Source organism: Tachyglossus aculeatus, chromosome 17 (genome assembly GCF_015852505.1).
Source record: "Tachyglossus aculeatus isolate mTacAcu1 chromosome 17, mTacAcu1.pri, whole genome shotgun sequence".
Lineage (NCBI taxonomy): Eukaryota > Metazoa > Chordata > Mammalia > Monotremata > Tachyglossidae > Tachyglossus > Tachyglossus aculeatus.
Window position 1 is genome coordinate 38,669,058 of NC_052082.1, and position 27,827 is coordinate 38,696,884.

General features: G+C 46.0%; 1 protein-coding gene and 2 non-coding genes across 3 annotated transcripts; 1 reads left to right on the forward strand and 2 right to left on the reverse strand.

Annotated features, from left to right (window-relative positions):
* Positions 1-4,018: 4,018 nt before the first annotated feature.
* LOC119939795 lies at positions 4,019-4,156 on the reverse strand. Its single transcript, XR_005454758.1, has one exon. It is a non-coding gene; the product is annotated as a small nucleolar RNA SNORA7 (small nucleolar RNA).
* Positions 4,157-5,063: 907 nt separating this feature from the next.
* Positions 5,064-27,504, forward strand: LOC119939546 (C-type lectin domain family 2 member L-like). Its single transcript, XM_038759641.1, has 5 exons — positions 5,064-5,118; positions 11,599-11,685; positions 17,442-17,626; positions 19,937-20,031; positions 27,297-27,504. Exons 1-5 carry the CDS (start codon positions 5,106-5,108, stop codon positions 27,406-27,408), a joined length of 492 nt encoding a protein of 163 aa, XP_038615569.1. The 5' UTR covers positions 5,064-5,105; the 3' UTR covers positions 27,409-27,504.
* LOC119939844 lies at positions 21,849-21,986 on the reverse strand. Its single transcript, XR_005454806.1, has one exon. It is a non-coding gene; the product is annotated as a small nucleolar RNA SNORA7 (small nucleolar RNA).
* Positions 27,505-27,827: the final 323 nt, after the last annotated feature.

Genomic DNA, 27,827 nt, shown 5'->3' on the forward strand with positions numbered 1-27,827 from the left:
GTGCTAACCCTCTCACTGTGCCTCATTCTCACCTGTCCCGCTGTCAACCCCTGGCCCACATCCTACCTCTGGCCTGGAATGCCTTTCCTCCTCAAATCTGCCAAATAAGCACACTTCCCCCCTTCAAAGCCTTACTGAAATGATAATAATAATAATAATAATAATAATAATAATAACAATAATAATAATAATAATAATGGCATTTATTCATTCATTCAATCGTATTTCTTGAGCACTTACTGTGTGCAGAGCACTGTACTAAGTGCTTGGGACGTACAAGTTGGCAAGTCACTCCCCCCACTTCTCCAACCCCCTGGCTCTCAACGCTCTCCGCTACTCTCCTGTCCTTCCCAGCAGTATCCTCAGAGGAGATCTTCTCCCTCCTCTCAAGTGCTACTCCGGCCACCCGTGCTTCTGACCCCATTCCCTCTCATCTTATGAAATCTCTCGCTCCGTCTCTTCTCCCCTCCTTAACTTCCATCTTCAACTGTTTACTCTCCACTGGTTCCTTCCCCTCTGCCTTCAAACATGCCCATGTCTCTCCCATCCTGAAAAAACCTCTCTTGACCCCACCTCAGCTTCTAGTTATCACCCTATCTCCCTCCTACCATTCCTTTCCAAACTCCTTGAAAGAGTCGTCTACACGCGATGCCTCGAATTCCTCAACGCCAACTCTCTCCTCGACTCCCACCAATCTGGCTTCTGTCCCCTACATTCCACGGAAACTGCCCAATCAAAGGTCACCAATCCTGCTTGCCAAATCCAATGGCTCATACTCTATCCTAATCCTCCTCGACCTCTCAGCTGCCTTCGACACTGTGGACCACCCCCTTCTCCTCAACATGCTATCCGACCTTGGCTTCACAGACTCCGTCCTCTCCTGGTTCTCCTCTTATCTCTCCAGCCGTTCATTCTTAGTCTCTTTTGTTGGTTCCTCCTCCCCCTCCCATCCCCTTACTGTAGGGGCTCCTCAAAGTTCAGTTCTTGGTCCCCTTCTGTTCTTGATCTACACTCACTCCCTTGGTGACCTCATTCACTCCCATGGCTTCAGCTATCATCTCTACGCTGATGACACCCAAATCTGCATCTCTGCCCCTGCTCTCTCTCCCTCCCTCCAGGCTCACATCTCCTCCTGCCTTCAGGACATCTCCATCTGGATGTCTGCCCGCGACCTAAAACTCAACATGTCCAAGATTGAACTCCTTGTCTTCCCTCCCAAACCCTGCCCTCTCCCTGACTTTTCCATCACTGTTGACAGCACTACCATCCTTCCCGTCTCACAAGCCCGCAACCTTGGTGTCATCCTTGGTGTCATAAATATGATTGAATGAATGAATCCTCGACTCCGCTCTCTCGTTCACCCCTCACATCCAAGCCGTTACCAAAACCTGCCGGTCTCAGCACCGCAACTGCCAAGATCCGCCCTTTCCTTTCCATCCAAACCACTACCAAAACCTGCCGGTCTCAGCTCTACAACATTGCCAAGATCCACCCTTTCCTCTCCATCCAAACCACTACCCTGCTCGTTCAAGCTCTCATCCTATTCCGTCTGGATTACTGTATCAGCCTCCTCTCCGATCTCTCATCCTCCTGTCTCTCCCCACTTCAATCCATACTTCACGCAGCTGCCCGGATTGTCTTTGTCCGGAAACGCTCTGGGCATGTTACTCCCCTCCTCAAAAATCTCCAGTGGCTACCAATCAACCTACGCATCAAGCAGAAACCCCTCACCCTCGGCTTCAAGGCTCTCCATCACCTCGCCCCCCTCCTACCTCACCTCCCTTCTCTCCTTCTACAGACCAGCCCGCACATTCTGCTCCTCTGTCGCTAATCTCCTCACCATGCCTTGTTCTCGCCTGTCCCGCCGTCAACCCCCAGCCCACATCATCCCCCTGGCCTGGAATTCCCCCCCTCCCCACATCCGCCAAGCTAGTTCTCTTCCTCCCTTCAAGGCCCTACTGAGAGCTCACCTCCTCCAGGAGGCTATCCCAGACTGAGCCCCCTCCTTCCTCTCCCCCTCCTCCCCATCTCCATCTCCCCCGCCTTACCTCCTTCCCTTCCCCACAGCACCTGTATATATGTATATATGTTTGTACGCATTTATTACTCTATTTATTTACTTATTTTACTTGTACATATCTATTCTACTTATTTTATTTTGTTAATATGTTTTGTTTTGTTCTCTGTCTCCCCCTTCTAGACTGTGAGCCTACTGTTGGGTAGGGACCGTCTCTACATGTTGCCAACTTGTACTTCCCAAGCGCTCAGTACAGTGCTTTGCACACAGTAAGCACTCAATAAACACGATTGATTGATTGATAGGGGAGTAAGTGGAATGTAAGGATGTGTATGTAAGTGCTCTGAGTTGGGGATGATGGGGAGAATTTAAATGCTTAGAAGGGGCAGAAGCAAAGATGAGCGTTATGGTGGGTGGTAGGATAAGGTAGAGAGATGTGATATTAGTCAGGGAAGGCTTCCTGGAGGAGTTGTGGCAATGAAGATGGAGCAAGTGGTCTGCTGGATATGAAAAGGGAGGGTGTTTCAGGCAGGAAGAGGGCATGAGTAAGGGTGAAGATAATTGGGGGAATTCAGTGGTGAGGAGTTTCTATTGGATGCAGAGATGAATGGGTAACCACTTGGGGTATGTGAGGAGTAGGGAGATCTGGGCTGAGTGATTTTTGAAGAAAATGACCCAGACAGCAGAGTGAAATATCGACTGTAGAGGGAAGACACAGGAGGCAGTGAAGAGGCTTAATCCGTAGTCAACATGATATGCGGCAAGTGCTTGGACCAGTAAGGTAGGAGTTTGGGTGGAGAGGAAGGGGCAGACTCTGGCAATACGGTGAAGACCAATTCATTCATTCATTCAATCATATTTATTCATTCATTCATTCATTCAATCGTATTTATTGAGCACTTACTGTGTGCAGAGCACTTCCTAAGCACTTGGGAAGTACAAGTCAGCAACAATAGAGACAGTCCCTACCCAACAATGGGCTCACAGTCTAGAAGGGGGAGAAAATAACAAAACAAAACACGTAGACAGGTGTCAAAATCGTCAGAACAAATAGAATTAAAGCTATATGCACATCATTAGAGAAGCAGCGTGGCTCAGTGGAAAGAGCCTGTGGTTTGGAGTCAGAAGTCATGGGTTCAAATCCTGGCTCCACCAATTGTCAGCTGTGTGACTTTGGGCAAGTCACTTAACTTCTCTGTGCCTCAGTTACCTCATCTGTAAAATGGGGATTAAGAGTGTGAACCCCCCATGGGACAACCTGATCACCTTGTAACCTCCCCAGTGCTTAGAACAGTGCTTTGCACATAGTAAGCGCTTAATAAATGCCATTATCATTATTATTATTATCATTAACAAAATAAATAGAATGGTAAATATATACAAGTAAAATAGAGTAATAAATCCGTACAAATATATATATATACAAGTGCTGTGGGGAGGGGAAGGAGGTAGGGCGGGGGGGATAGTTGGGTCCCACTTTCAGAACATCACCACCTTTCCTCTCTATCCATTCTACTAAGGTCCTTGATGGCAGGGATTATGTCTTGCCTACTCTTTTACTCTTCCAGGTACTGGCTTCCTCCGATTATCGCCCCATCTCCCTCCTACCATTCCTCTCCAAAGTCCTTGAGCAAGCTGTCCTCACCCACTTCCTCAAGTTCCTCTCCTCCAATTCTCTTTTCGATCCCCTCCAATATGGCTTCCATCCTCTTCACTCCACAGGAACCGTCCTCTTGAAGGTCATCAATGATCTCCTTTTTGCCAGAAACACTGGCCTCTTGTCTTAGGCTATCCAGTCATCTCGTACCCATAGAAACGCCACGGACACATCTCTCCCAGAATGCCCCACCTCCACCTGGAATCGTTCTGGTAGAGTATCCATAGAGTTTTCTTGGTAAAAATACAGAAGTGGTTTACCATTGCCTCCTTTTGCGCAGTTAACTTGAGTCTCCACCCTCGACTCTCTCCCATGCCACTGCTGTCCAGCACAGGGGAGTCTGGACTTGTCACAGATTGCCTTGCACTCACTAGCCACTGGCCAAGCTAGGAATGGAATGGGTATGCCTCTGCTTGACTCTCTCTCCCATAGTCGAGACTGGTAGAATACTTGAAACTCTCCAGGTATGACCCTGAGAGGGTAATGGCCTCTTCTCCACCCTAATTCTCCGTGACCTCTCAGCTGCTTTGGACACTGTCTACCACCCCCTTCTCCCGGAAACATTATCCAAACTCGGCTTTACTGACAATGTCCTCTCCTGGTTCTCCTCCTATCTCTCTGGTTACTCATCCTCAGTCTTTTTAGTGAGGTCCTCCTCTGCCTCCCACCCCCTAACTGTGGGTGTCCCTCAAAGTTCAGTTCTGGGTCTTCTATTCCCCATCTACACCCACTCCCTTGGAGAACTCATTCGCTCACATGGCTTCGACTACCCCTATTATGCAGATGATACCCAAATCTACACCTCTAGCCCTCCTCTCTCTTTCTCCGCAGTCTCGCATTTCCTCCTGTCGTCAAGACACCTCTACTGGGATGTCCTCCTGTCACCTCAGAACTTCTTATCTTCCCACCCAAACCCCGTCCTCCCTGTGACTTTCCCATCACTGTTGATGGCACCATCCTCCTTCCTCCCTCACAAGCCCGTAACCTTGGCGATATTCTTGAGTCCTCTCTCTCATTCAACTCACATATTCAATCCATCACTAAATCCCATCGCTTCCAACTTCACAGCATCGCTAAAATATGCCCTTTCCTCTTCATCCAGTTACCATGTTAATGCACTTATCTTCTCTTGCCCTGATTACACCTTGCTGACCTCCCAGCCTCCTGTCTCTCCCCTCTCCAGTCCATACTTCACTCTGTTGCCCAGATCATGTTTCTACAAAGACGTTTAGGACATGTTTTCCCAGTCCTTTAAAAACTCCTAAGCCCATGTTTCCACTTTTCCCATTCCCTTCTGTATCATCCTGATTTGCCCGCTTTTACTCAACCCGCCTTCCCTCTCCTCTGAACAACCAGCCCGGTTGAGGGAAGTTCAATCCTGAGCACGTGATCGAGTTTTCCTAGTGATGACGGAATCGCCAGGGCCGGGACATGGCAGCCAGGGGTAGGCACCTCCGGGCCCGGAGCCCGACTCCTTGCGCCACCGCCGCCCCGGGCCCGGACCCCGCCTCTCCCGTAGCCTCCCCCATTCCCGGGGGCCCCGCGGCCCGGAGCGCCGGTCCCGTCTGCGGGTGGGGGTCGCTCCGGGGCCGAGCGGACAGTGGGGCGGGGCCAGGCTGACCTCCCGCCGCCTCCGGACCCCGAGTCCAGCAGCTTCGCCCAAACCGGGAGACCGGGACCCTGAGTCCGGACCGCGGCTCTCGGCCCCCGACCCGTTCTCGGGGTGGAGCAGGAGGGGAAGAGCCAGGGTCGGGGGCTGGGGCAGGGGGTAGGCATGGTGGGCAGGGTTGGGGTTGGGGTCAAGAGCTCGGATGGGTGACGGGAGTTCCTCATGGCGACAGCCGGGATTCGGGAAGGTGGGGGGAAGGGCTGGGGCGGTGGACTTGTCGCGGGGCGGGGAGGGGTCACGGGGAAGGGCTGCCGAAGCCGCGGCCTTCATCCCCCATCAGGGGATTGAACCTATTTTCTTTCTCTTCTGCGTTGTTGCACACTTTGGCCCACTCCCCCTAAACGCTTAAGTCGTCACCCCACCCTCCCTATTCTTATTCAATCAATCAATCAATCAATCGTATTTACTGAGCGCTTACTGTGTGCAGAGCACTGTACAAGTTGGCAACATATAGACACGGTCCCTACCCGACAGTGGGCTCACAGTCTAGAAGGGGGAGACAGAGAACAAAACAAAACATATTAACAAAATAAAATAAGTAGAATATGTACAAGTTAAATAAGTGGAGTCATAAATATGTGCAAACATATACATATATACAGGTGCTGTGGGGAAGGGAAGGAGGTATGGTGTGGGGGATGGAGAGGGGGAAGAGGGGGAGAGGAAGGAGGGGGCTCAGTCTGGGAAGGCCTCCTGGAGGAGCTGAGCTCTCAGTAGGGCCTTGAAGGGAGGAAGAGAGCTAGCTTGGCGGATGTGGGGAGGGTGGGCATTTCAGGCCAGAGGGATGACGTGGGCCGGGGGTCGATGGCGGGACAGGCGAGAACGAGGCACGGTGAGGAGGTTATTCTCCTTAGTCTCTATGGATTCCACAATTTTAATGTATCTTAATGTCTGTCTCCCCAGCCAAACTCTTCATTCTTTAAGGGGAGGGACTTCTCGATTGTATTGTATTCTCCCCAGCATTTAGTGCAGTGCTCTAGACTGTGAGATCTATGTGGGCAGGCAATGGGTCTGTTTATTGTTGTATTGTGCTCTCCCAAGCGCTTAGTGTAGTGCTCTGCACATAGTGAGTGCTCAATAAATACAATTAAGTGCACAGAAATGCTCTGCACACAGGAAATGCTCACTGATTAATTGATCGATTGCTAACCCTGGCCGAGCATATCTGGACAGCCTGTTGCAGACCAATGCTGTCTCGTGGGGGTCTCCGGGGCTGAGCAGAGGAAAGGGAAGGAGTGCTTTCCTTGGACCCCTGGGATGTCTCTCTGTGCCGCTCCCCCCTGGCCGGGCGGGAGATGGGGGAAGAGAGGATGGGGAGGGGGATAGGGGAAGAAGCACGGAATATCTGCGGCCCCGTCTTTAGGGGCTTTATAGTAGCATACTAATTTGGTTGAACGACAATTGAGAAGCAGTGTGGACTAGTGGACAGTCCTGGGACTCAGAAGGGGCTGTGTCTTAATTCCAGCTTCACCACTTTCATTCATTCATTCAATCGTATTTATTGAGCACTTACTGTGTGCAGAGCACTGTACTAAGCACTTGGGAAGTATAAGTTGGCAACATATAGAGACGGTCCCTACCCTACAGCGGGTTCACAGTCTAGAAGGGGGAGACAGACAACAAAACATATTAAAATAAAATAAATAGAATAGTAAATATGTACATGTACACTTGTCTGCTGTGTGAGCTTGGGTAAATCACTTAATTTCTCTGTGCCTAGGTTACCTCATCTGTAAAATGGTGATTAAAGCTGTGAGTCCCATGGGGAACATACACTCTGTCCAACCTGATTCTTTTGTATCTACCCCAGCACTTAGTACAGTGTCTGGCATATAGTAAGGGCTTAACAAATGCCATAAAACAAAAGAAATTGCCACTGATGGTTTTTATCTCTGTTTTTTTTAATTCATTCATTCAATTGTATTTACTGAGCGCTTACTGTGTGCAGAGCACTGTACTAAACGCTTGGGAAGTACAAGTTGGCAACAATGGTATCTGTTAAGTGCTTACTACGTGTCAAGCACTCTTCTCATCACTGGGATAGATACAAGTAATCAAGCCGGATAGAGTGTCTCACTGTGGAACTCACAGTCTAAGTAGAATGAGGAACAGATATTGAATCCCCATTTTGCAGTTGAAGAAACTGAGGCAAAGAGAAGCCAAGTGAATGGCACAAGGTTACACATTGACAAGAGGTTGAGCTGGGATTAGAACTCTGGGCCTCTGGCTCCCAAACTTGTGTGTGACTGAAAAGATCAACGTGGGATCCACAGTACCATACACAATGAGGTTGTCCCTTGTTGTGTTGTCATGTTTAATGCTTGAGGTATCTGGTGCCATTTTCCCTTTTGCCTCCTTTTCTCACTTCTCTTATAAAACTGCCAGAAGAAAGCCATTCACTTTTGGATGAGAGTGTACCAGGCTGATCCTTCCTCAGCAATTGCCATCCAATTTTCAGATGGGATGCCTCATTGTAAGAGAATTTGTTTCACTGTGCCTTTAAAACATTTACTCTTACCCTCTTTGCTTTCAGATTCTCAATTTCAGCTCTCCATACACAGCAGCTCTTTGGGTCTGCTGCTGTTGCTCATTCTCCTCACATATCCCTTCCAGCATAGTTATATTAAAACTGTGAGCTCATTGTGGGCAGGGATTGTCTCTATTGCTGTATTTCCCCAAGTGCTTAGTACAGTGCTCTGCACACAGTAAGTGCTCAATAAATACGATTAAATGAATGAGTGAATGAATGAAAGTTGATCAGAGCTTCAGTGCTAGGAGACTAATAATGTTCCTGAACTTTAATGTTTGTGATCATATTGGGTCATTTGCTATTGAGTTATTAATAGCTAATTAATTAATAGCTATTCATAGCTATTGCTATCTGCTTTCTCTCCCTCCCTTCAGGCTCATGTCACCTCCAGCCCTCCTGGAGGAGGATTTGGATAGAAATGTGATCAGGGAAGTGGGGCCATTGCTGGAAGGGACTACGGAACTGAGACTGTGCTCAATTAGGATGGGAAAGACTTGAACATTTTTGAAAGTAGAAGGAAATAGTCAACAGAGGTTGAAAATAGCAGTGAGGGCGAGGCAAACATCAAAGAAATCCTTGTGAAGGGTAAGGTCAGGTCCAGAGTTAAGGATTCTGCTAGGGGTAGGTTTAGGGGATAGAGGAAGACTTAGGGATGGATGTTGTTTGTATTCTCTCAGGCATGTAGTACAATGCTCTGCGTACTGTAAGTTCTCAATCAATACAATTGATTTATTGATTAATGTTGGTGATTGGAATGCTGAACCCTGTAAACAGTCAGTAAATTTATTGAAAATTGTCCCTTCAAGACTTTGTTTTGCAACTTTTCATTATACCAAGCCTTCCCATAGATCTCCCATTAGGACTGGGGAACAATTGAAAACGGAGTGGGAAATTCAGAAGGACATAACAAATAATGACAATTCCTTTAAAACAGAGACCCAACATTTAATTGAAATGAACTAATCAAATCAGGGACACTCCTTCCTCTTTGATAAAGAAACATTTAGAATTTGGGTCGGTAACTTTGAAGGTATTCTGAATTTCTAGTATTGTTTTTTAATAACAATAATAATAATGATGGCATTTATTAAGCACTTACTGTGTGCAAAGCACTGTTCTAAGCACTGGGGAGGATACAAGGTCAGATTGTCCCACGTGAGGCTCACAAGTCTTCACCCCCATTTTACAGATGAGGTAACTGAGGCACAGAGAAGTTAAGTGACTTGCCAAAAGTCACACAGCTGACAGTTGGCAGAGTCGGGATTTGAACCCATGACCTCTGACTCCAAAGCCCGTGCTCTTTCCACTGAGCCATGCTGCTTCTTTTAATGCTGGAGGAACCACAGAAAAACCCAAGTATTGGGGACCCAAGGAATTAACATGTCTACGTAAATCTATAACTCAGTCATAAGGAGATATTTCTAAGTTGGTAAAACCCAAGTGAGGGGATTGGTAGCAATAAGATAATAATAATAATAATAATAGTAGTAATAATAATGTTGGTATTTGTTAAGCGTTTACTATGTGCAAAGCACTGTTCTAAGTGCTGGGGAGGATACAAGGTGATCAGGTTGTCCCATGTGGGGCTCACAGTCTTAATCCCCATTTTACAGATGAGGTAACTGAGGCCCAGAGAAGTGAAGTGACTTGCCCAAAGTCACACAGCTGACAAGTGGCGGAGCCAGGATTTGAACCCATGACCTCTGAATCCAAAGCCTGAGCTCTTTCCACTGAGCCACACTGCTTCCCCATCAATCTCTCCTTACTCAAATCATAATGCCCCTCAACCAATCAATCAGTGGTATTTACTGAATGACCTGTCTCAGCATTCATCACCTATTGACTCTTCTTTATGAAATGTTAAAGTGTATCTGCTGCTTAGGATCATATAATTATATAGAATCACATGCACATGTGCATCTATATGTGTATATACACATGTGCATGTGATTCTATATAATATATATATATAAGAAGGAGCATTGCATAGTGTATAGAGCATGGGCCTCTAAGTCAGATGGTCATGGGTTCTGATCTCAGCTCCACCACATGTCTGCTGTGTGATCTTGGACAAGTCACTTCACTTCTCTGGGCCTTAGTTCCCTCATCTGTAAAATGGTGATTGAGACTGTGAGTTCCACGTGGGACAGGAAATGTGTACAACCCAATTTGCTTGAATCCATCCTAGTGCTTTGTACAGTGCCTGGCACATGGTAAGCACTTAACAAATACCATAATTATTTGTATATTTAAAATAATGGAATAATTATGGTATAAATACTATTACCATACCATAAATACCACAATACCATATTACCATACCATAAATACCATTATTATTATATTATTATTATATGAACATATACTTTGTTATTAGCCCCAGTCCAAATAATAATAATAATAATAATAATAATGATGATGGCATTTATTAAGTGCTTACTATGTGCAAAGCACTGTCCTAAGAGATGAATAGACAAACGTAGGGCAATACCTGTGTGGCTAAGTCATCAGTGATGGAGCTTTCTTAATAAAGAATTAATAGTGCATCTTGTGTATTGGTCAGGTTCTGCAGGGATCCATGATACAGCTAGATAATGTGGACGGCAAAGAAAGCAGTGGCTACTGAGGCAATTACCTCGGCAACTGCCTGCTGGTCTGTGCTGCAGAGACGTTGGCACTATGCTGCGGAGAAGTAGCGTGGCTTAGTGGAAAGTTTGGGAGTCAGAGGACGTGGGTTCTAATCCGAGCTCCGCGACTTGTCTGCTGTGTGACCTTAGGCAAGTCACTTGACTTCTCTGAGCCTCAGTTACCTCATCTGTAAAATGGGGATTAAGATTGTGAGCCCCATGTGGAACAACCTGATTCCCTTGTATCTATCTCAGCGCTTAGAACAGTGCTTGGCAGATAGTAAGCACTTAATGAATACCATTATTATTATTATTATTATTATTATTATTATTATTTGGCCAAAAAAGTCTTTAGCAATGTGCTGCATCCCTGCCTTTCTATCAGTTATTGACCCCATTGCCCTGTCATGAATGTGACTTGCAGTCTTAAGAGTGTATGGGTGGTACAGTGCAAACCACTACCATTAGAAATAAATTCCTTAATAGAGGTTTTTGTTCTCAAAATTTTCATGATTAGACTAGGGCTCATTTGTCATAATTGACAGGAAATTGTATCATCATGGTGGCATTTCAACTTTGCCAGTTGAGCCATTTTTTCTAATGCCAACATTTACTCAGTGATAGTAAATTGAGTGTTTTGGGGGAAACATTAACACTTTCATGCCACGAGGATTCTGTTTGATTTATCACTGCAGATTATGTCCCATGTTGGCAGCAATACACTAACTGACCGTGTTCAATGTGATTATTTTATGTCTGCCCCAGGACTTAGCAGAGGGCTTGGTACATAGAAATCAGAGACAAATTGTATTAAAGTGATCCCCTAATGGTAGTAGGTAATTCATGTTCCTCCGCAATGACCAGCGTGGTGTCATAGAGAGAATTATTGCCAAGGGTGTACCTTTGGTACAGGGAACATTTTGGCCTTATAATTGCTTGTCTTCTAGCATGTAATTGTAAATTACTTGATGGCAGAAGTCATATCTTGGTTTCTGTAACTCATTCCTTTGTTTTGCACACTCTGGCATGAATTTTTCTATGGTTCCTGTGGCTCTCCAATTTATGCATATTGAGAATCCAATTCTCCTTTTCTTTCAGAGGATACCATTACATTTCGGCGACGGACTGCTATTTTGGTGGGTGCTGCAGTGATTGTCATATTTGTGGTGTTGATAATTGCTCTAGGTGAGTGTTTAGTTAACTTGTCAATGTGTTGTCACCTGAAGAGTTTACCACAGCCAGGGGATGGGTTGGCCTTAGTGTAAGACATGTCTGGGAGGAAAGAAATAAACTTATATTGACTGCTGTAGTCTTCCTGCTGTTAGCCTCCCTAGCCACCAAACAGATTTTTTCAGATTCTTGGCAGTTCTGCTCTTCTCTGAACAAGGGAAGCTGCCAGGAGGAAGAGGAGTGATTTACAGTTCCTCAAACATCTGGGCTAAGCTTTACCATGGGCCTGATGCCCATCGTCCTCTCTGGTCTTGAATTAAGCTTCATTCTGGGAAGAGGCAACCGGTGTGTGACTTGGTTCAACGAATCTGAGGGCTACTGCCCGCTGCCCACTGCAGTGAGAATCTCTCTCTCTCACACAAACACACACCCCACACACAAACACATAACACACACACACACACCCCTCACGCACACACCCCACCCACCCATCTTTTGGTTTGAAGAAAAACCAAACCTCATAGGGCTCACAATCTTAATCCCCATTTCACTGATGATGTAACTGAGGCACAGAGAAGTTAAGAGACTAGTCTAAGGTCACACAGCAAATAAGTGATGGAACAGTATTAAAACCTAGGTCTTCTGAACTCCCAGACTTCTGCTTTTTCCATTAGGCCCCAATTGCCCCAGTAGGTACTCTATGGGGTAACTACTAATAGAGTGGACTGAAGAAAAGCTTTAGCGACCCAGTCAAACAAAGACTCCCAGGACGTGGCATGTAATGAACAGTTGGGCCACCATAGCAGAAGCTAGCGGAGCTTGGCCTTCAACAATTTAAACTTATGGAAGTTTTTTTTTCTTTCTAGTATTTGTCAAGTACCAGGCATTCTATTAATTGCTACTTTCAAACTAATCAATTTGAAAGCAATCCATGTCCCACAAAGGGCTCGCAATTTTAATCCCCATTTTACAGATGACGTAACTGAGGTACAGAGAAGTGAAGTGACTTGCCCAAGGTCACCCAGCAGACAAGTGGTGGATTTTTTGTAATCAATCAATCAATGGTGCTTATTGAGTGCTTACTGTGTGCAGAGCACTGTAATAATCATAATTATGGTATCTACTAAGTGCTTAATATGTGCTAAGCACTATTCTAAGCACTGGGATAGATACATGGTAATCAGGTTTTCCCTTATCAATCAATCAATCAATGAATGAATCAATCGTATTGAGTGCTTACTGTGTGCAGAGCACTGTACTAAGTGCTTGGGAAGTACAACTCGGCAACACACAGAGATGGTCCCTACCCAACAGTGGGCTCACAGTCTAGAAGGGGAAGACAGAGAACCAAACAAAACATATTAACAAAATGAAATAAATAGAATAGATATGTACAAGTAAAATAGAGTAACAAATACGTACAAACATATATACATATATAAAGGTGCTGTGGGGAAGAGAAGGAGGTATGGCGGGGGGGATGGAGAGAGGGAAGATGGGGAGAGGAAGGAGGGGGCTCAGTCTGGGAAGGCCTCCTGGAGGAGGTGAGCTCTCAGTAGGGCCTTGAAGGGAGGAAGAGAGCTAGCTTGGCGGATGTGTGGAGGGAGGGCATTCTAGGACAGGGGGATGACGTGGGCCGGGGGTCGACAGCGGGACAGGCAAGAAAGAGGCACGGTGAGGAGATTAGTGGCAGAGGAGCAGAGGGTGTGGGCTGGGATGTAGAAGGAGAGAAGGGAGGTGAGGTAGGAGGGGGCGAGGTGATGGAGAGCCTTGAAGCCGAGGGTGAGGAGTTTCTGCCTGACGCGTAGGTTGATTGGTAGCCACTGGAGATTTTTGAGGAGGGGAGTAACATGCCCAGAGCGTTTCTGGACAAAGATAATCTGGGCAGTGGCGTGAAGTATGGATTGAAGTGGGGAGAGACAAGAGGATGGGAGATCAGAGAGGAGGCTGATACAGTAGTCCAGACGGGATAGGATGAGAGCTTGAACGAGCAGGGTAGCGGTTTGGATGGAGAGGAAAGGGCGGATCTTGGCAATGTTGTGGAGTTGAGACTGGCAGGTTTTGGTGACGGCTTGGATGTGAGGGGTGAACGAGAGAGCGGAGTCGAGGATGACACCAAGGTTGCGGGCTTGTGAGACGGGAAGGATGGTAGTGCTGTCAACAGTGATGGGAAAGTCAGGGAGAGGGCAGGGTTTGGGAGGGAAGACAAGGAGTTCAGTCTTGGACATGTTGAGTTTCATGTGGCGGGCAGACATCCAGATGGAGATGTCCTGAAGGCAGGAGGAGATGCGAGCCTGGAGGGAGGGGGAGAGAGCAGAGGCAGAGATGTAGATTTGGGTGTCATCGACATAGAAATGATAGTTGAAGCCATGGGAGCGAATGAGGTCACCAAGGGAGTGAGTATAGATCGAGAACAGAAGGGGACCAAGAACTGAACCTTGAGGAACCCCTACAGTAAGGGGATGGGAGGGGGAGGAGGAGCCTGCAAAAGAGACTGAGAATGAACGACTGGAGAGATAAGAGGAGAACCATCACAGTCTTAATCCCCATTTTGCAGATGAGGTAACTGAGGCCCAGAGTAGTTGAGTGGCATGCCCAAGTTCACATGGCAGACAAACATCAGAGCCAGAATTAGAACCCATGACTTCTGACTCCCAGGCCCTTAATCTATCCACTACGCCATGCTGCTTCTCAGTAGAATACAATACAGCAGAGTTGATAGACACATTCCCTGCTCACAAGGATTTTGGAACAAAGGCTTTGAGAAGCAGGTAACACCAAGAAAGAAACAAAAACACCATCAGGCACCGTGGATAACAGATTCAACAAAGGGGATGGCCTTTACCTGCACATAATGAAGAAAGGGCGGTACCTCAGACATTGGTTGTATCAGCTAGGCTAGCAAATCCTGATAAAAATCCTGACCATCAGTGATGTCATCGAGATTGTAAACTCCTTGAGGGCAGGGATCATGTCTATCTGTAGAGAACCAGCATGGCCTAGTGGATAGAAAATTGGCCTCCAGAGCCCGGGCTCTTTTCCACTGAGCCACGCTGCTTCTGTACTAAGTGCTGGGTAAGATGCAAGATGATTAGGTCTCCCATGGGGCTTATAGTCTAGGAAGGAGAACAGGTATTGAATCCCAATTTTGTAGATGAGGGAACTGAGGTGCAAAGAATTTAAGTGACTTGCCCAAAGTCACACAGTAGATAAGTGGCAGAGCTGGGATTAGAACTCAGCTCCTCTGATGCTCAGACCTGTGCTCTTCCCACTAGGCTCCACTTTCTCCCTAATGGCTTCCAGAACTTGATAGTAAGAGGTGGAGTTCTTGGGTTCCAGGTATCTAGTCCAGTTTATTATAAATGAGAATTAATCTGTCAATGATATGTATTGCGTGCTTACTGTGTGCTGAGCACTGTATTAAGCACTTAGGAGAGTACAATGCAGCAATGTAACAGTCACATTCCCTGCCCACAACCACTGTCTGATTAGCAACCACTCACTTGACTACTTGTGTCTCCTGGGCAAAAGGGATCATCGTCCCCCTTCTAGACTGTTGAGCCCATTGTTGGATAGGGACTGTCTCTATATGTTGCCGATTTATACTTCCCAAGCACTTAGTACAGTGCTCTGCACACAGTAAGTGCTCAATAAATACAACTGAATGAATGAATGAAAGAAGGACCTTGGTTCTAATGCCACACTACCACTTGACTGCTGTGTGACCTTGGGCCAGTCACTTCACTTCTCTATGTCTCAGTTACTTCATCTGTAAAATGGGGATTTAGAATGTGAGCCCCATGTGGGACAGGGAGTGTGTCCAACATGATTTGCTTGTATCCTCCCCAGCACTTAGTACAGTGCCTGGCACATTGTAAGTACTTAACAAATACCACAGTTATTATTATCATTATTATTGTTATTATTACCTAACTCTATTGTTCTCTCCCAAACGTTCAGTTCAATGCTCTGCATGAAGTAAGGACTCAGTAAATAACTTAAATTGATGGATCTTCTTTCCATCCCAGATCTAGCTAGCACACTACATTCACCAATCGATCAGTGGTATTTATTCAGCACTTACTATGTGCAGATCACTGTACACTTGGGAGAGTACATTACAACAGAAATAGCAGACCTGAGTAGAAGTGTTGTCAGCCATGTTGGGTTCAGCTATTACAGGTGGACATGGAAAGGATATTTTTCAGGGAGGACATTTAGGGGTGAGCTGATTATAGTACCAGACTTACATCAAATAAAAGTGTGCTCACTTGCATGTATTGGTGACCCACAAAATGCTGTGTGCTGTACAAAATGATTAGTGACATGATCCCTCCTCTCCCAGTTTTTATAGTAGTATAGTACCATTCTGTCCTCAGGTTGGGTATGGAGTTCCAGAAAAAGCACGAGAAACTCAGAGAGACAGAATGGTCTTGGATTCTCTACTATTCAATTGTTCTGTGTCCTGGGAAAAATCTCTTATCATTTCTGGACTCTGTTTCCCCATCTCTAAACTGGTACTATTGATTCCATGTCTTCCTTGTTTCAGTGGGTTCCTGGAAAGAGAAAATGAGATCACTGCATGAGAGTGTTTTGATAAACAGAAGTGCTCTATGAATTCAAGACTGAATTTCTATTATTGGGAGGGATTCTGGGTATGAAGACCCTCTCTCAATGGAGCCTACCCTTCTGTGCCCACGTAGGAGCCTTGGCCATGACTTTCCCGTCACTGCAGATGGTACTACCATCCTTCCCGTCTCACAAGCCCAAAACCTTGGTGTCATTCTTGACTCCACTCTCTCATTCATCCCACATATCCACATTCCACATCATCACGAAAACCTGCCGGTCTCACCTCCACAACATCGTCAAGATCTGCCCTTTCCTCTCCATCCAAACCCTACCTTGCTGGTTCAATCTCTCACCCTATCCCGACTGGATTACTGCATCAACCTCCTTTCTGATTTCCCATCCTCCTGTCTCTCCCTGCTTCAGTCTATACTTCACTCTGCTGCCCGGATTATCTTTGTACAGAAACGCTCTGGGCACGTCATTCCCCTCCTCAAAAATCTCCAGTGGTTGCCTGTCAACCTACAAATCAAGCAAAAACTCCTCATTCTCGGCTTCAAGGTTCTCCATCACCTCTCCCCCTCCTACCTCACCTCCTTTCTCTCCTTCTACAGCCCATCCCACACACTCTGCTCCTCTGCCCCTAACCTCCTCACTGTGCCTCATTCTCATCTATCACGCTGTCGACCCCTGGCCCACATCCTTCCTCTGGCCTGGACTACCCTCCTTCCACACATCCGCCAAGCTAGCTCTCTTCCTCCTTTCAAAGCTCTACTGAGAGCTCACCTCCTCCAGGAGGCCTTCCCAGACTGAGCACCCTTTTTCCTCTCCGCCTCCTCCTCCCCTCCCCATCGCCCACCTCCCTCCCTCTGCCCTACCCTCTTCCCCTCCCCACAGCACTTGTATATATTTGTGCATATTTATTTCTCTATTTGTTTTATTTGTACATATTTACTACTCTATCTATTTTATTAATGTTGTGTATATAGCTCTAATTCTATTTATTCTGGTATTGACACCTGTCTACTTGTTTTGTTTTGTTGTCTGTCTCTCCCTTCTAGACTGTGAGCCCATTGTTGGGTAGGGACTGTATCTATATGTTGCCTACTTGTACTTCCCAAGCACTTATTACAGTGCTCTGTACACGGTAAGCACTCAATAAGTGCGATTGAATCAATGAATCCTGCTTCTTTACACCACAGCTGCTACAGCCGCTAAGACTTGTCCTGAGATTGGCAAAACCTGTCCGGAGGACTGGCTTCACCTCAGAAAGAAGTGCTACTTCTTGTCTAGTGAATTGGAGAATAAGAAAAATTGGAATGACAGCCAGGAATTCTGCAAATCGCAAGGGGCTGACCTGGTTGTGATTGAAGACAAACGGGAGCTGGTGAGTATATCAAGATGGAAACCTTGGGGCAATTTTCCTTTTTGGTAATTTCTCTGGTGTAAATCTGGTGTGTCAGGACCCACAGTTGGCGTAGAGATGGATTAAGTGAGCCTGAAATATACAGTTCAATGTAGGGAATAGCCTGGGTGCTAATGAAAAATAACATTAATGGAGTAGTAGTAGTAACATTAGTAGCACTAAGAAAGACACAATTCATGCCTTCAGAGAATTGACAGACTAATGGGGGAGGCCAACAGACACAAAATATTATTTACTAATAAAGGGAGTAGGAGAGAAAAACATGGGTGCAATTGGTAACATCAAGAGTATGGGGTAATGATTAGAAAATGGAGATCACATGTCAATATATATATAAGTACTATAATGGTTTCTGTTATCGTGATAAGATCAGGAATGGTGGCATTTAATGTAGGGAAACATTTTAGATGTTCCTCTTGTTTTTATGATAATTGTTAAGTGCTTACTAAATGTCAAGCACTGTTCTAAGCATTGGGGTAGATAGAAGTAATCAGACAGAATGGGGCTCACATTCTTATTTACTTGCCCAAGGTTACACAGCAGACAATTCCCAAGTTGTCTGACTCCCAGGCTCGTCTCTTTCCAGTAGGTCATGCTGCCTCCATGTTGATTTGCCTTTCCCCCTAGGTAATCAGTCTAGTTGGTGCAGGAATGCTGAAATGGTACCTGGGTCGATTAGGGCAGGCAGGGAAAGGGGATTATAACCTGGAGGAAAGAGAAAGTAATCAAGAAAAGCTTGCTGGAGGAGATGTGATTTCAGAAGGGCCATGAAGATGGGGAGAGCTGTGGTCTGGCAGATCTAAAGGGGAAGGAAATTCCAGGCTGGATGAAGTACATGAGCAATGAATTAGAGACGGCAGAGATGAGTGACACACAGAGCATAGGAGAGCAAGCTGGAGTGTACTGGAAGAAGAGATTGGAGAGGTTTGAAGGAAAAAGCTGCTTGAATGCTTGGTCCTTGAAACATTTGATATTCGCTCCACCCTCAGGTTCACAAAACTTCAGCTCATATTTGTAATGCATTTTAATGTCTATCTCCCCCTTTTGACTGTAAGCTCCTTGTGGGTAGGGACTGTGTCAACAAACTCTGTTGTAGTTTACCAAGTGCTTAGTAAAGTTCTCTGAACATAGTAAGTGTTCAATAAATATCAGTAATTGATTGGTCAGAAATTTCTCCTTGGTTTACAGAGGAATGGTTATTTATTGAAGGATTTTAAGGAGTGGATGTTTGTAGAATGATGTTTTAGAAAAGTGATTTGGGCATTAGAGTACAATATGGATTGGAGAAGGGGTAGGCTGGAGATGAATGAGTTAACTGATGCAGTAATGAAACAGGGATATGAAAAATGGAGGGACCAAAGAAGTGGCCATTTTGTGGAGGTAAAATTGGCAGGATTTAGTGACAGACAGAATCTGGTATGGGATTTGAAAGAGGGGGAGGAGTTGAAGATAATCTCAACTTTACAGACCACAGAGACTGGGAGAATAGTTTGTTGTCAGCTGTGATTGAGAGAATTTAGTGGAGGAGAGGACTGGGTAGAGAAGAAATAGAGCTTAAGTTTTCACTAATTGACCTGAGATGTTGACAGAATGTCCTGGAGTTAAGAAAATATGTGAATTTCTAGTGAAGTGAGAGATCAGGGCTAGCAAGTAGATTTCCGAGTTATCTGCATAAAGGAGGTAGTTGAAGTCATGGAAGTGGATTAACTCTCTAAAGAGCGAGTGTAAAATGAGAAGAGAAGATGCTGAACAGAGCCTTGAAGAACATGCACAGTTATGGCCTGAGAGGTGGAGGGACAGTGATGAGAAGGAGCAGCCATAGAGGTAGGAAGAGAACCAGGAGAGAACCGTGTCTGTAAAACCAAGGTTAGGTAGTGATTCTAAGAGAAGCGAGTGGTCCCCGGTGTCCTGTCTGTCTGGGCCACAAACTTTGGGGACACAATGCAATGATTTTGTCTGCTAATTATGTTGTATTGTACTCTCCCAAATGCTTAGTACAGTGTTCTGCACATAGTAAGTGCTCAATAAATATGATTGATTGATTCCAGCCTGACATTTTGACCTTGGGCATGGATGGGAATATGAGGTGTATCCCCATAGCCGAGAGACCACCCGTGTATGGGACCTGTGCTCTGTTCTTCCCACCAATCTCTGGGGAGAAAGGAGGCCAGAGCACCCTGAGACTGTTTTGGAAGAATTCCGTGAGAGAAAATGGCCATGTCTCTGGAAAAAGTCTGAGTACAGGATTTCTTCTTCTTCTTTCCGGTGCAGTTATTCATTCAGCAATTCAAGAATTTCTGGATTGGTCTCTACAGGACAAAAGAAGGATTCTTTTGGGTCAATGGAGCCCCACTGAACCAGAGTCTGTAAGTTTCATTTAATTTTTAATAATAATTATAATGATAATAATAACAATTATTATCAAGATCCCCTCCATTGCTGCTGGGATTGTGGGGAGCCTCCTCTGCCTGGTGATGGTGGGCCTCATCATCAGGCTCTATATGAGAAGGCGGCACATTGTTCGTAAATGCACGCTGCGCAGGCTGCTTCAGGAAAGGGAGCCCAGCCCACACCCTCTGCTCCTCTCCCGCTAATCTCCTCACCGTGCCTCATTCTCACCTGTCCCGCCGTCGACCCCCGGCCCACGTCATCCCCCTGGCCTGGAATGCCCTCCCTCTGCACATCCGCCAAGCTAGCTCTCTTCCTCCCTTCAGAGCCCTACTGAGAGCTCACCTCCTCCAGGAGGCCTTCCCAGACTGAGCCCCCTCCTTCCTCTGCCCCTCCTCACCCCCCCACTTTACCTCCTTCCCCTCCCCACAGCACCTGTATATATGTATATATGTTTGTAAGTATTTATTACTCTATTTATTTTATTTGTACATATTTATTTTATTTTGTTAATATGTTTTGTTTTGTTGTCTGTCTCCCCCTTCTAGATTGTGAGCCCGCTGTTGGGTGGGGACCGTCTCTATATGTTGCCAGCTTGTATTTCCCAAGCGCTTAGTACAGTGCTCTGCACACAGTAAGCGCTCAATAAATACGATTGAATGAATGAATGAATGAACAATTGTAGCATTTGTTAAATGCTTACTATGTTCCAGAAATATCCTTCCTTGACTACCTCATCAGCCTCCTTACTGACTTCCCTGCCTCTTGTCTCACCTCCCTCCAGTCCATACATCTCTCTGGTGCCTGCATCATTTTTCTAAAAAAAAAGTTCAGTCCACATCTCCCTTCCCCTCATAAACCTCCAGTGGCTGCCCATCCACCTGCACAGCAAACAGAAACTCCTCACGATTGGCTTTAGATTACTCAATGTGCTCCCTCCAACCTTACTTCACTGATATTCTGCTTCAACCCTACCCACCCATTTCTCTAATATTTCACTCCTCCAACACCAACCTATTCTCTGTACCTGTCTCACTTATCCTGTCACCTACCACTTACCCACATCTACCTCTGGCTATAAGCTCCCACCCCCTTCCTCACTGATACAACACCGCTTTCCACATCTTCAAAGCCCTACTAAAATCACACTCCTCCAAGAGGCCTTCCCCATCTACTCCCTCACTTCCTTCTGCGACCCCAATCCACTTGGGTCTGTACCTTTTAAGGACTTGATATTCACTCCAGCCCCACAGCACTTATGTGCATATCCATCTGTAATTTATTTTAATGCCTGTCTCCCACTCTAGTCTGTAAGGTCCTTGATGGCAGGGATTATGTCTCTTCTACTTTTTTATAGTGTACTCTTCCAGGTACTGGCTCCCTCAAGTTATGGCTATTTCCTTCCTACCTTTCCTCCCCAAAGTCCCTGAGTAAGCTGACAAACCCATTGCCTCAAGTTCCTCTCCTCCAATTCTCTCCTTGACCCCCTCCAATCTGGCTTCCAACCTCTTCACTCCACAGAAACCACCCTCTCGAATGGTCTCCTTTTTGCCAAATCCAGTGGCCTCTTATCTTATCTTACGCTGTCCAGTCATCTCTGACCCATAGAGACACCATGGACATATGTCTTCTAAAATACCCCACCTCCACCTGGAATTGTCCTAGTGGTATATCCATAGAGTTTTCTTGGTAAAAATATAGAAGTGCTTTACCATTGCCTTTTCTGCGCAATAAACTTAAGTCTCCGATCTCGACTCTCTCGCATGCCACTGCTGCCCAGCACAGGGGAGTCTAGACTTGTAGCAGATAGCTTTCTACTCGCTAGCCACTGGCCAAGCTAGGAATCTAATGGGTGTACCTCTGCTTGACTCTCTCTCCCATAGTCGAGACTGGTAGAGTTCTTGAAACTCTCCAGGTGTGACCCTGAGAGGGTAATGACCTCTTCTCCACCCTAATCCTCCTTGACCTCTCAGCTGCCTTTGACACTGTCGACCACCCCCTCTCCTGGACACGTTATCCAACCTCGGCTTCATTAACACTGACCTCTGCTGGTTATCCTCCTATCTCTCTAGCCACTCATTCTCAGTCTCTTTCACAAGCTCCTCCTCTGCCTCCCATCCTCCAACTGTGGGTGTCCCTCAAGTTTCAGTTCTGGGTCCCCTTCTTTTCTCCATCTACAAACACTCCCTTGGAAAACTCATCCGCTCACATGGCTTCAACTATTACCTCTATGGTGATGACACCCAAATCTACCTCTTAAAACCCTGATCTCTCTCCCTCTCTGCAGTCTCGCATTTCCTCCAGCCTTTAAGACATCTCTACCTGGATGTCCTCCCATCACCTCAAACTTAATATGGCTAAAACTGAACTTCTTATCTTCCCACCCAAGCCCTATGCTCCCGTTCAGTTTCCCATCATTGCTGATGGCACCTCCATCCTTCCTGTCTCTCAAGTCATAACATTAGCAATATCCTTGATTCCTCTCTTGTTCAACCAACACACTCAAGCCATCATTAAATCCTTTCAGTTCTACCTTCATAACATTGCCAGAATCGAAGCTTTCCTTTCCATCCAAACTGCTACCACATTAATCAGGCAGAAACTCCTCACCCTCGGCTTCAAGGCTCTCCATCACCTTGCCCCCACCTACCTCACTTCCCTTCTCTCCTTCTACAGCCCAGCCCGCACCCTCTGCTCCTCTGCTGCTAATCTCCTCACCGTGCCTCATTCTCGCCTGTCCCGCCATCGACCCCCGGCCCACGTCATCCCCCTTGCCTGGAATGCCCTCCCTCCCCACATCTGCCAAACTAGCTCTCTTCCTCCCTTCAAGGCCCTACTGATAGCTCACCTCCTCCAGGAGGCCTTCCCAGACTGAGCCCCCTCCTTCCTCTCCCCCTTCTCCTCCTTTCCATCCCCCCCGTCTTACCTCCTTCCCTTCCCCACAGCACCTGTATATATGTATATATGTTTGTTCATATTTATTACTCTATTTATTTATTTTACTTGTGCATATCTATTCTATTTATTTTATTTTGTTAATATGTTTTGTTTTGTTCTCTGTCTCCCACTTCTAGACTGTGAGCCCACTGTTGGGTAGGGACCGTCTCTATATGTTGCCAACTTGTACTTCCCAAGTGCTTAGTACAGTGCTGTGCACACAGTAAGCACTCAATAAATACAATTGATTGATTGATTGATTGATTAATACAAGCTCTTATCCTATCCCGCCTTGATTATGGTATCAGCCTCCTTGCTGACCTCCCTGGCTCCTGTCTCTCCCGACTCCAGTCTATACTCCATTCTGCTGCCTGGATCATTTGCCTTCAGAAATGTTCAGATCATGTTTTTCCACTCCTCAAGAAACTCCAGTGGTTGCCCATCCACCTCCACATCAAACAAAAACTCCTCACCATTGGCTTTAAAGCACTTAATCACCTTGCCCCCACCTAAATCACCTCACTACTCTCCTACTACAACCTAGCCCACACACTTAGCTCATTGAATGCTAACCTTTACCTTAATCTCATCTATCTCACCGGTGATCTCTTGCTCATGCCCTACCTCTGGCCGGGAACAACCTCCCTCCTCATATCAAATAGATAATTGCTATCCCCCACTTCAAAGCCTTACTGAAGCACTCCTCCACCAAGAAGCCTTCCCTGACTAAGCCCTACTCTCCTGTTCTCCCACTCTCTTCTGCGTCACTCTGACTTGCTCCCTTCATTCATGCTCTCTCCTATCCCCACAGAACATATGTATATAGCAGTATATATCTGTAATTTATGTATTTATTTATGTATATTAATATATGTCTCCCCCTCTAGATGTGAGCCTGTTGTGGGCAGGGGGGAATGTGTCTGTTCGTTCATATAATGTAATCTCCCAAGTGCTTAGTACAGTGCTTTGCACACAGTAAGCACTTAATAAATTTGATTGAATGAATGCTTAGTACAGTGCTCTGCATTTAATGATAGTAGTAATAATTAATAATAATAATTATGGTATTTGTTAAGCGCTTGCTATGTGACAAGCACTGTTCTAAGTGCTGGGGTAGATACAAGGTCATCAGGTTGTCCCACATGGGGCTCACAGTCTTAATCCCCATTTTACAGATGAGGGAACTGAGGCCCAGAGAAGTGAAGTGACTTGCCCAAAGTCACACAGTTGATAAGTGGCGAAGCCTGGATTAGAACCCATGACCTCTGACTCCCAAGCCCGTGCTCTTACCACTGAGCCACACTGCTTTCATTTCGGTGGCACTCAGTAAATACCTTTGATTGACTGACTGATGAAAACCTTCTTTTCTGCTATTTCACCAAGCACATTGGGGTCAGACAACTCCCTCCCCTTGATCTCTTCTGAGAGCACAGAGTCCCAGCAGCAGCAGGGGGTTCTCCCATAAACCATCCTCTGGCCTGTTTGGTCCCTCAGGGAGAATTTAGAGAATCTGCCTTTTTGCAGATATCCTGGTGAGCATCAGTTCCCTCATCTGCAAAATGGGGAAATACCTGTTCTCCCTCCTACTTATACTGTAAGCCCCATGTAGGACCTGATGGTCTTGTGTCTACCCCAGCGCTTAGTACAGTGCTCCCTAACAGCCATCTTCAACCGTTCGCTTTCCAGTGGCTTCTTCTCCACTGACTTTAAACATGCCCATGTCTTCTCTATCCTAGAAAACCCTCTCTTGATCCCATAGCTCCCTTCTACCATTCTTCTCCACACTCCTTGAGCGAGTTCTCTACACCTGTTGTCTCAAATTTTTCTCCTCCAATTCTCTCCTGGACCCCATCCAATCTGGCTTCCATCCCCTTCATGCCATGTAAACTACCCTCTCAAAGGTCGCCAGTGATCTCCTTCTTGCCAAATCCAATGGTCTGTACTCCATCCTAATCTTCCTCCATCTCTCAGCTGCCTTTGACACTCTGGACCACCCATTTCTCCTGGAAACCTTATCCAACATTGGCTTCACTGGTTCTCTTCTCGTTCTCGTCTTACCTCTCTGGCCGTTCCTTCTCAGTCTCCTTCGTGGGCTCCTCCTCTGCTTCCCACCCGTAAACTATGGGGGTCCCTGAAGGTTCAGTTCTGGGTCCTCTTCTATTCTCCATCTACACTCACTCCCTCAGAGAACTCATTTGCTCCCATGGCTTCAACTACTAGCTCTATGCAAATAATACCCAAATCTACGCCTCCACCCCCAGTCTCTCTCGCTTTCTGCCATCTTGGATTTCCTCCTGCCTTCGAGAAATCTCTACTTGGATGTCCTCCCATCACATGTCCAAAACAGAGCTCCTTATCTTTCCACCCAAACCCTGTTCTCTCTCCGACTTTCTCATCACTGTAGTAATAATAATAATAATGATAGTAGCATTTATTAAGTGCTTACTATGTGCAAAGCACTGAGGAGGTTACAAGGTGATCAGGTTGTCCCACGGGGGGCTCACAGTCTTAATCCCCATTTTACAGATGAGGTAACTGAGGCACAGAGAAGTTAAGTGACTTGCCCAAAGTCACAGAGCTGACAGTTGGCGGAGCTGGGATTAGAACCCATGACCTCTGACTCCAAAGCCCATGCTCTTTCCACTAAGCCACGCTGCTTCTCTGTAGATTGCACCACCATCCTTCCTGTCTCATAAACCCATAATCTTGGTGTTATCCTTGACTCCACTCTCTCATTCAACCCACATATTCAATCTTTCACCAAATCCTATCGGTTCCGCCTTCACAACATTTCTAAAATCTTCCCTTTCCTATCCATCCAAACTGTTACTGTGTTAATACAATCACTCATCCTATGCTGCCTAGATTACTGCATGAGCCTTCTTGCTGACTTCCCAGCCCCATCTCTCTCCACTGTCCAGATCATCTTTCTACAAAAACGTTCAGGGCATGTCACTCCTCTCCTCGAAAGTCGCCAGTGGTTTCCTATCCACCTCCGTATCAAACAAAAACTCCTCACCTTTGACTTTAAAACACTCCATCACCTTGCCCCCTCCTACCACACCTCATCTCTCTCTTTCTACAACCCAGCCCACATACTCCACTCCTCTGGTGCTAACCTTCTCACTGTGCCTCAGTCTTGCCAGTCTCACCACCGACCCCTAACCCAGATTCTGCCTCTGGCCTGAAATGCCCTCCCTCCTCAAATTCCCAGACAATTACTCTCCCCCTACCCACTTCGAAGCACATTTGAAGGCACATCTCCTCCAAGAGGCCTTCCCAGACTAAGCTCAACTTTTCCTCGTCTCCCACTTCCTCCTGCATTACCCTGACTTGCTCCGTTTGCTCTTCCCCACCTCCCAGCACCACAGCACTTATGTCTTTATTATCTTATTTATTTGATTTATTTGTATTGATATCTGTCTCCCCCCTCCATTCATTCAATCGTATTTATTGAGCGCTTACTGTGTGCAGAGCACTGTACTAAGCGCTTGGGAAGTACAAGTTGGCAACATATAGAGACGGTCCCTACCCAACAGTGGGCTCACAGTCTAGAAGGGAGAGACAGAGAACAAAACAAAACATATTAACAAAATAAAATAAATAGAATAAATATGTACAAATAAATAGAGTAATAAATACATACAAACATATATACATATATACAGGTGCTGTGGGGATGGGAAGGAGGTAAGGCAGAGAGGATGGAGGGGGGATGAGGGGGAGAGGAAGGAGGGGGCTCAGTCTGGGAAGGCCTCCTGGAGGAGGTGAGCTCTCAGTAGGGCCTTGAAGGGAGGAAGAGAGCTAATTTGGCTTCTGTGCGGAGGGAGGGCATTCCAGGCCAGGGGGATGACGTTGACCGGGGGTGACGGCGGGACAGGCGAGAACGAGGTATGGTGAGGAGGTTAGCGGCAGAGGAGCAGAGGGTGCAGACTGGGCTGTAGAAGCAGAGAAGGGAGGTGAGGTAGGAGGGGGCGAGGTGATGGAGAGCTTTGAAGCCCTCTGGACTGCCCCCTAGACTGTGAGCTCCTTATGGGCAGGGAATGTCACTATTTACTGCTGTATTGTACTTTCCCAAGAGCTTAGTACAGTGCTCTGTACAAAGTAAGCACTTAATAAATGCACTTGAATGAATGAATGGCACTTAAAAAATACTTAACAAATACCATCATTATTATAATTACTATTATTATTATCATTATTGTTATTATTATCATGTATCTCTTCTGCTTCTGAGTACAGTGCTTGGTAAATAGTAAGCACTTAACAAATGCAACAATTATGATGTCCTCTTTCTCTTCCTCAGGCTCCAAGTCACCGACCCAGGGATCTGTTCTTACATTTCCGACACAAAGATTGCAACAGACACCTGCTCCACATCCAAGTATTTTGTTTGTGGCAAAAGTCTGTCTGGCTGATATGGAGCTAGGAAGTGCCCAGTTCTGACCAGTAAAAACAGTTTAGAATTTATAATTTCAGTTTTTTGAAATAAATGTTTTTATTATTTTTAGCCAGCTGTTCTCTGTAATTGTTCGTTTTTTCTACTCTTCTAATTGTTACTGACTGAGCACTGAAATAGAGCTCGTGGGGAATTACAGCGGAAAAGGACTAGAAAAAAACCTGTGCTCTTGCATTCATAATCATTGCTAAGCACTAGAGAAGCATTAGAAAAGCAGCATGGCCTAATGGATAGAGCACAGGCCTGGGAGTCAGAAGGACCTGGGTTCTGATTCTGACTCTGTCATGTGTCTATTGTGTGACCTTAGACTAGTCACTTCACTTCTTTGTACCTAAGTTACTTTATCTGTATAATGGGGATTAAGATTGTGACCCCTAT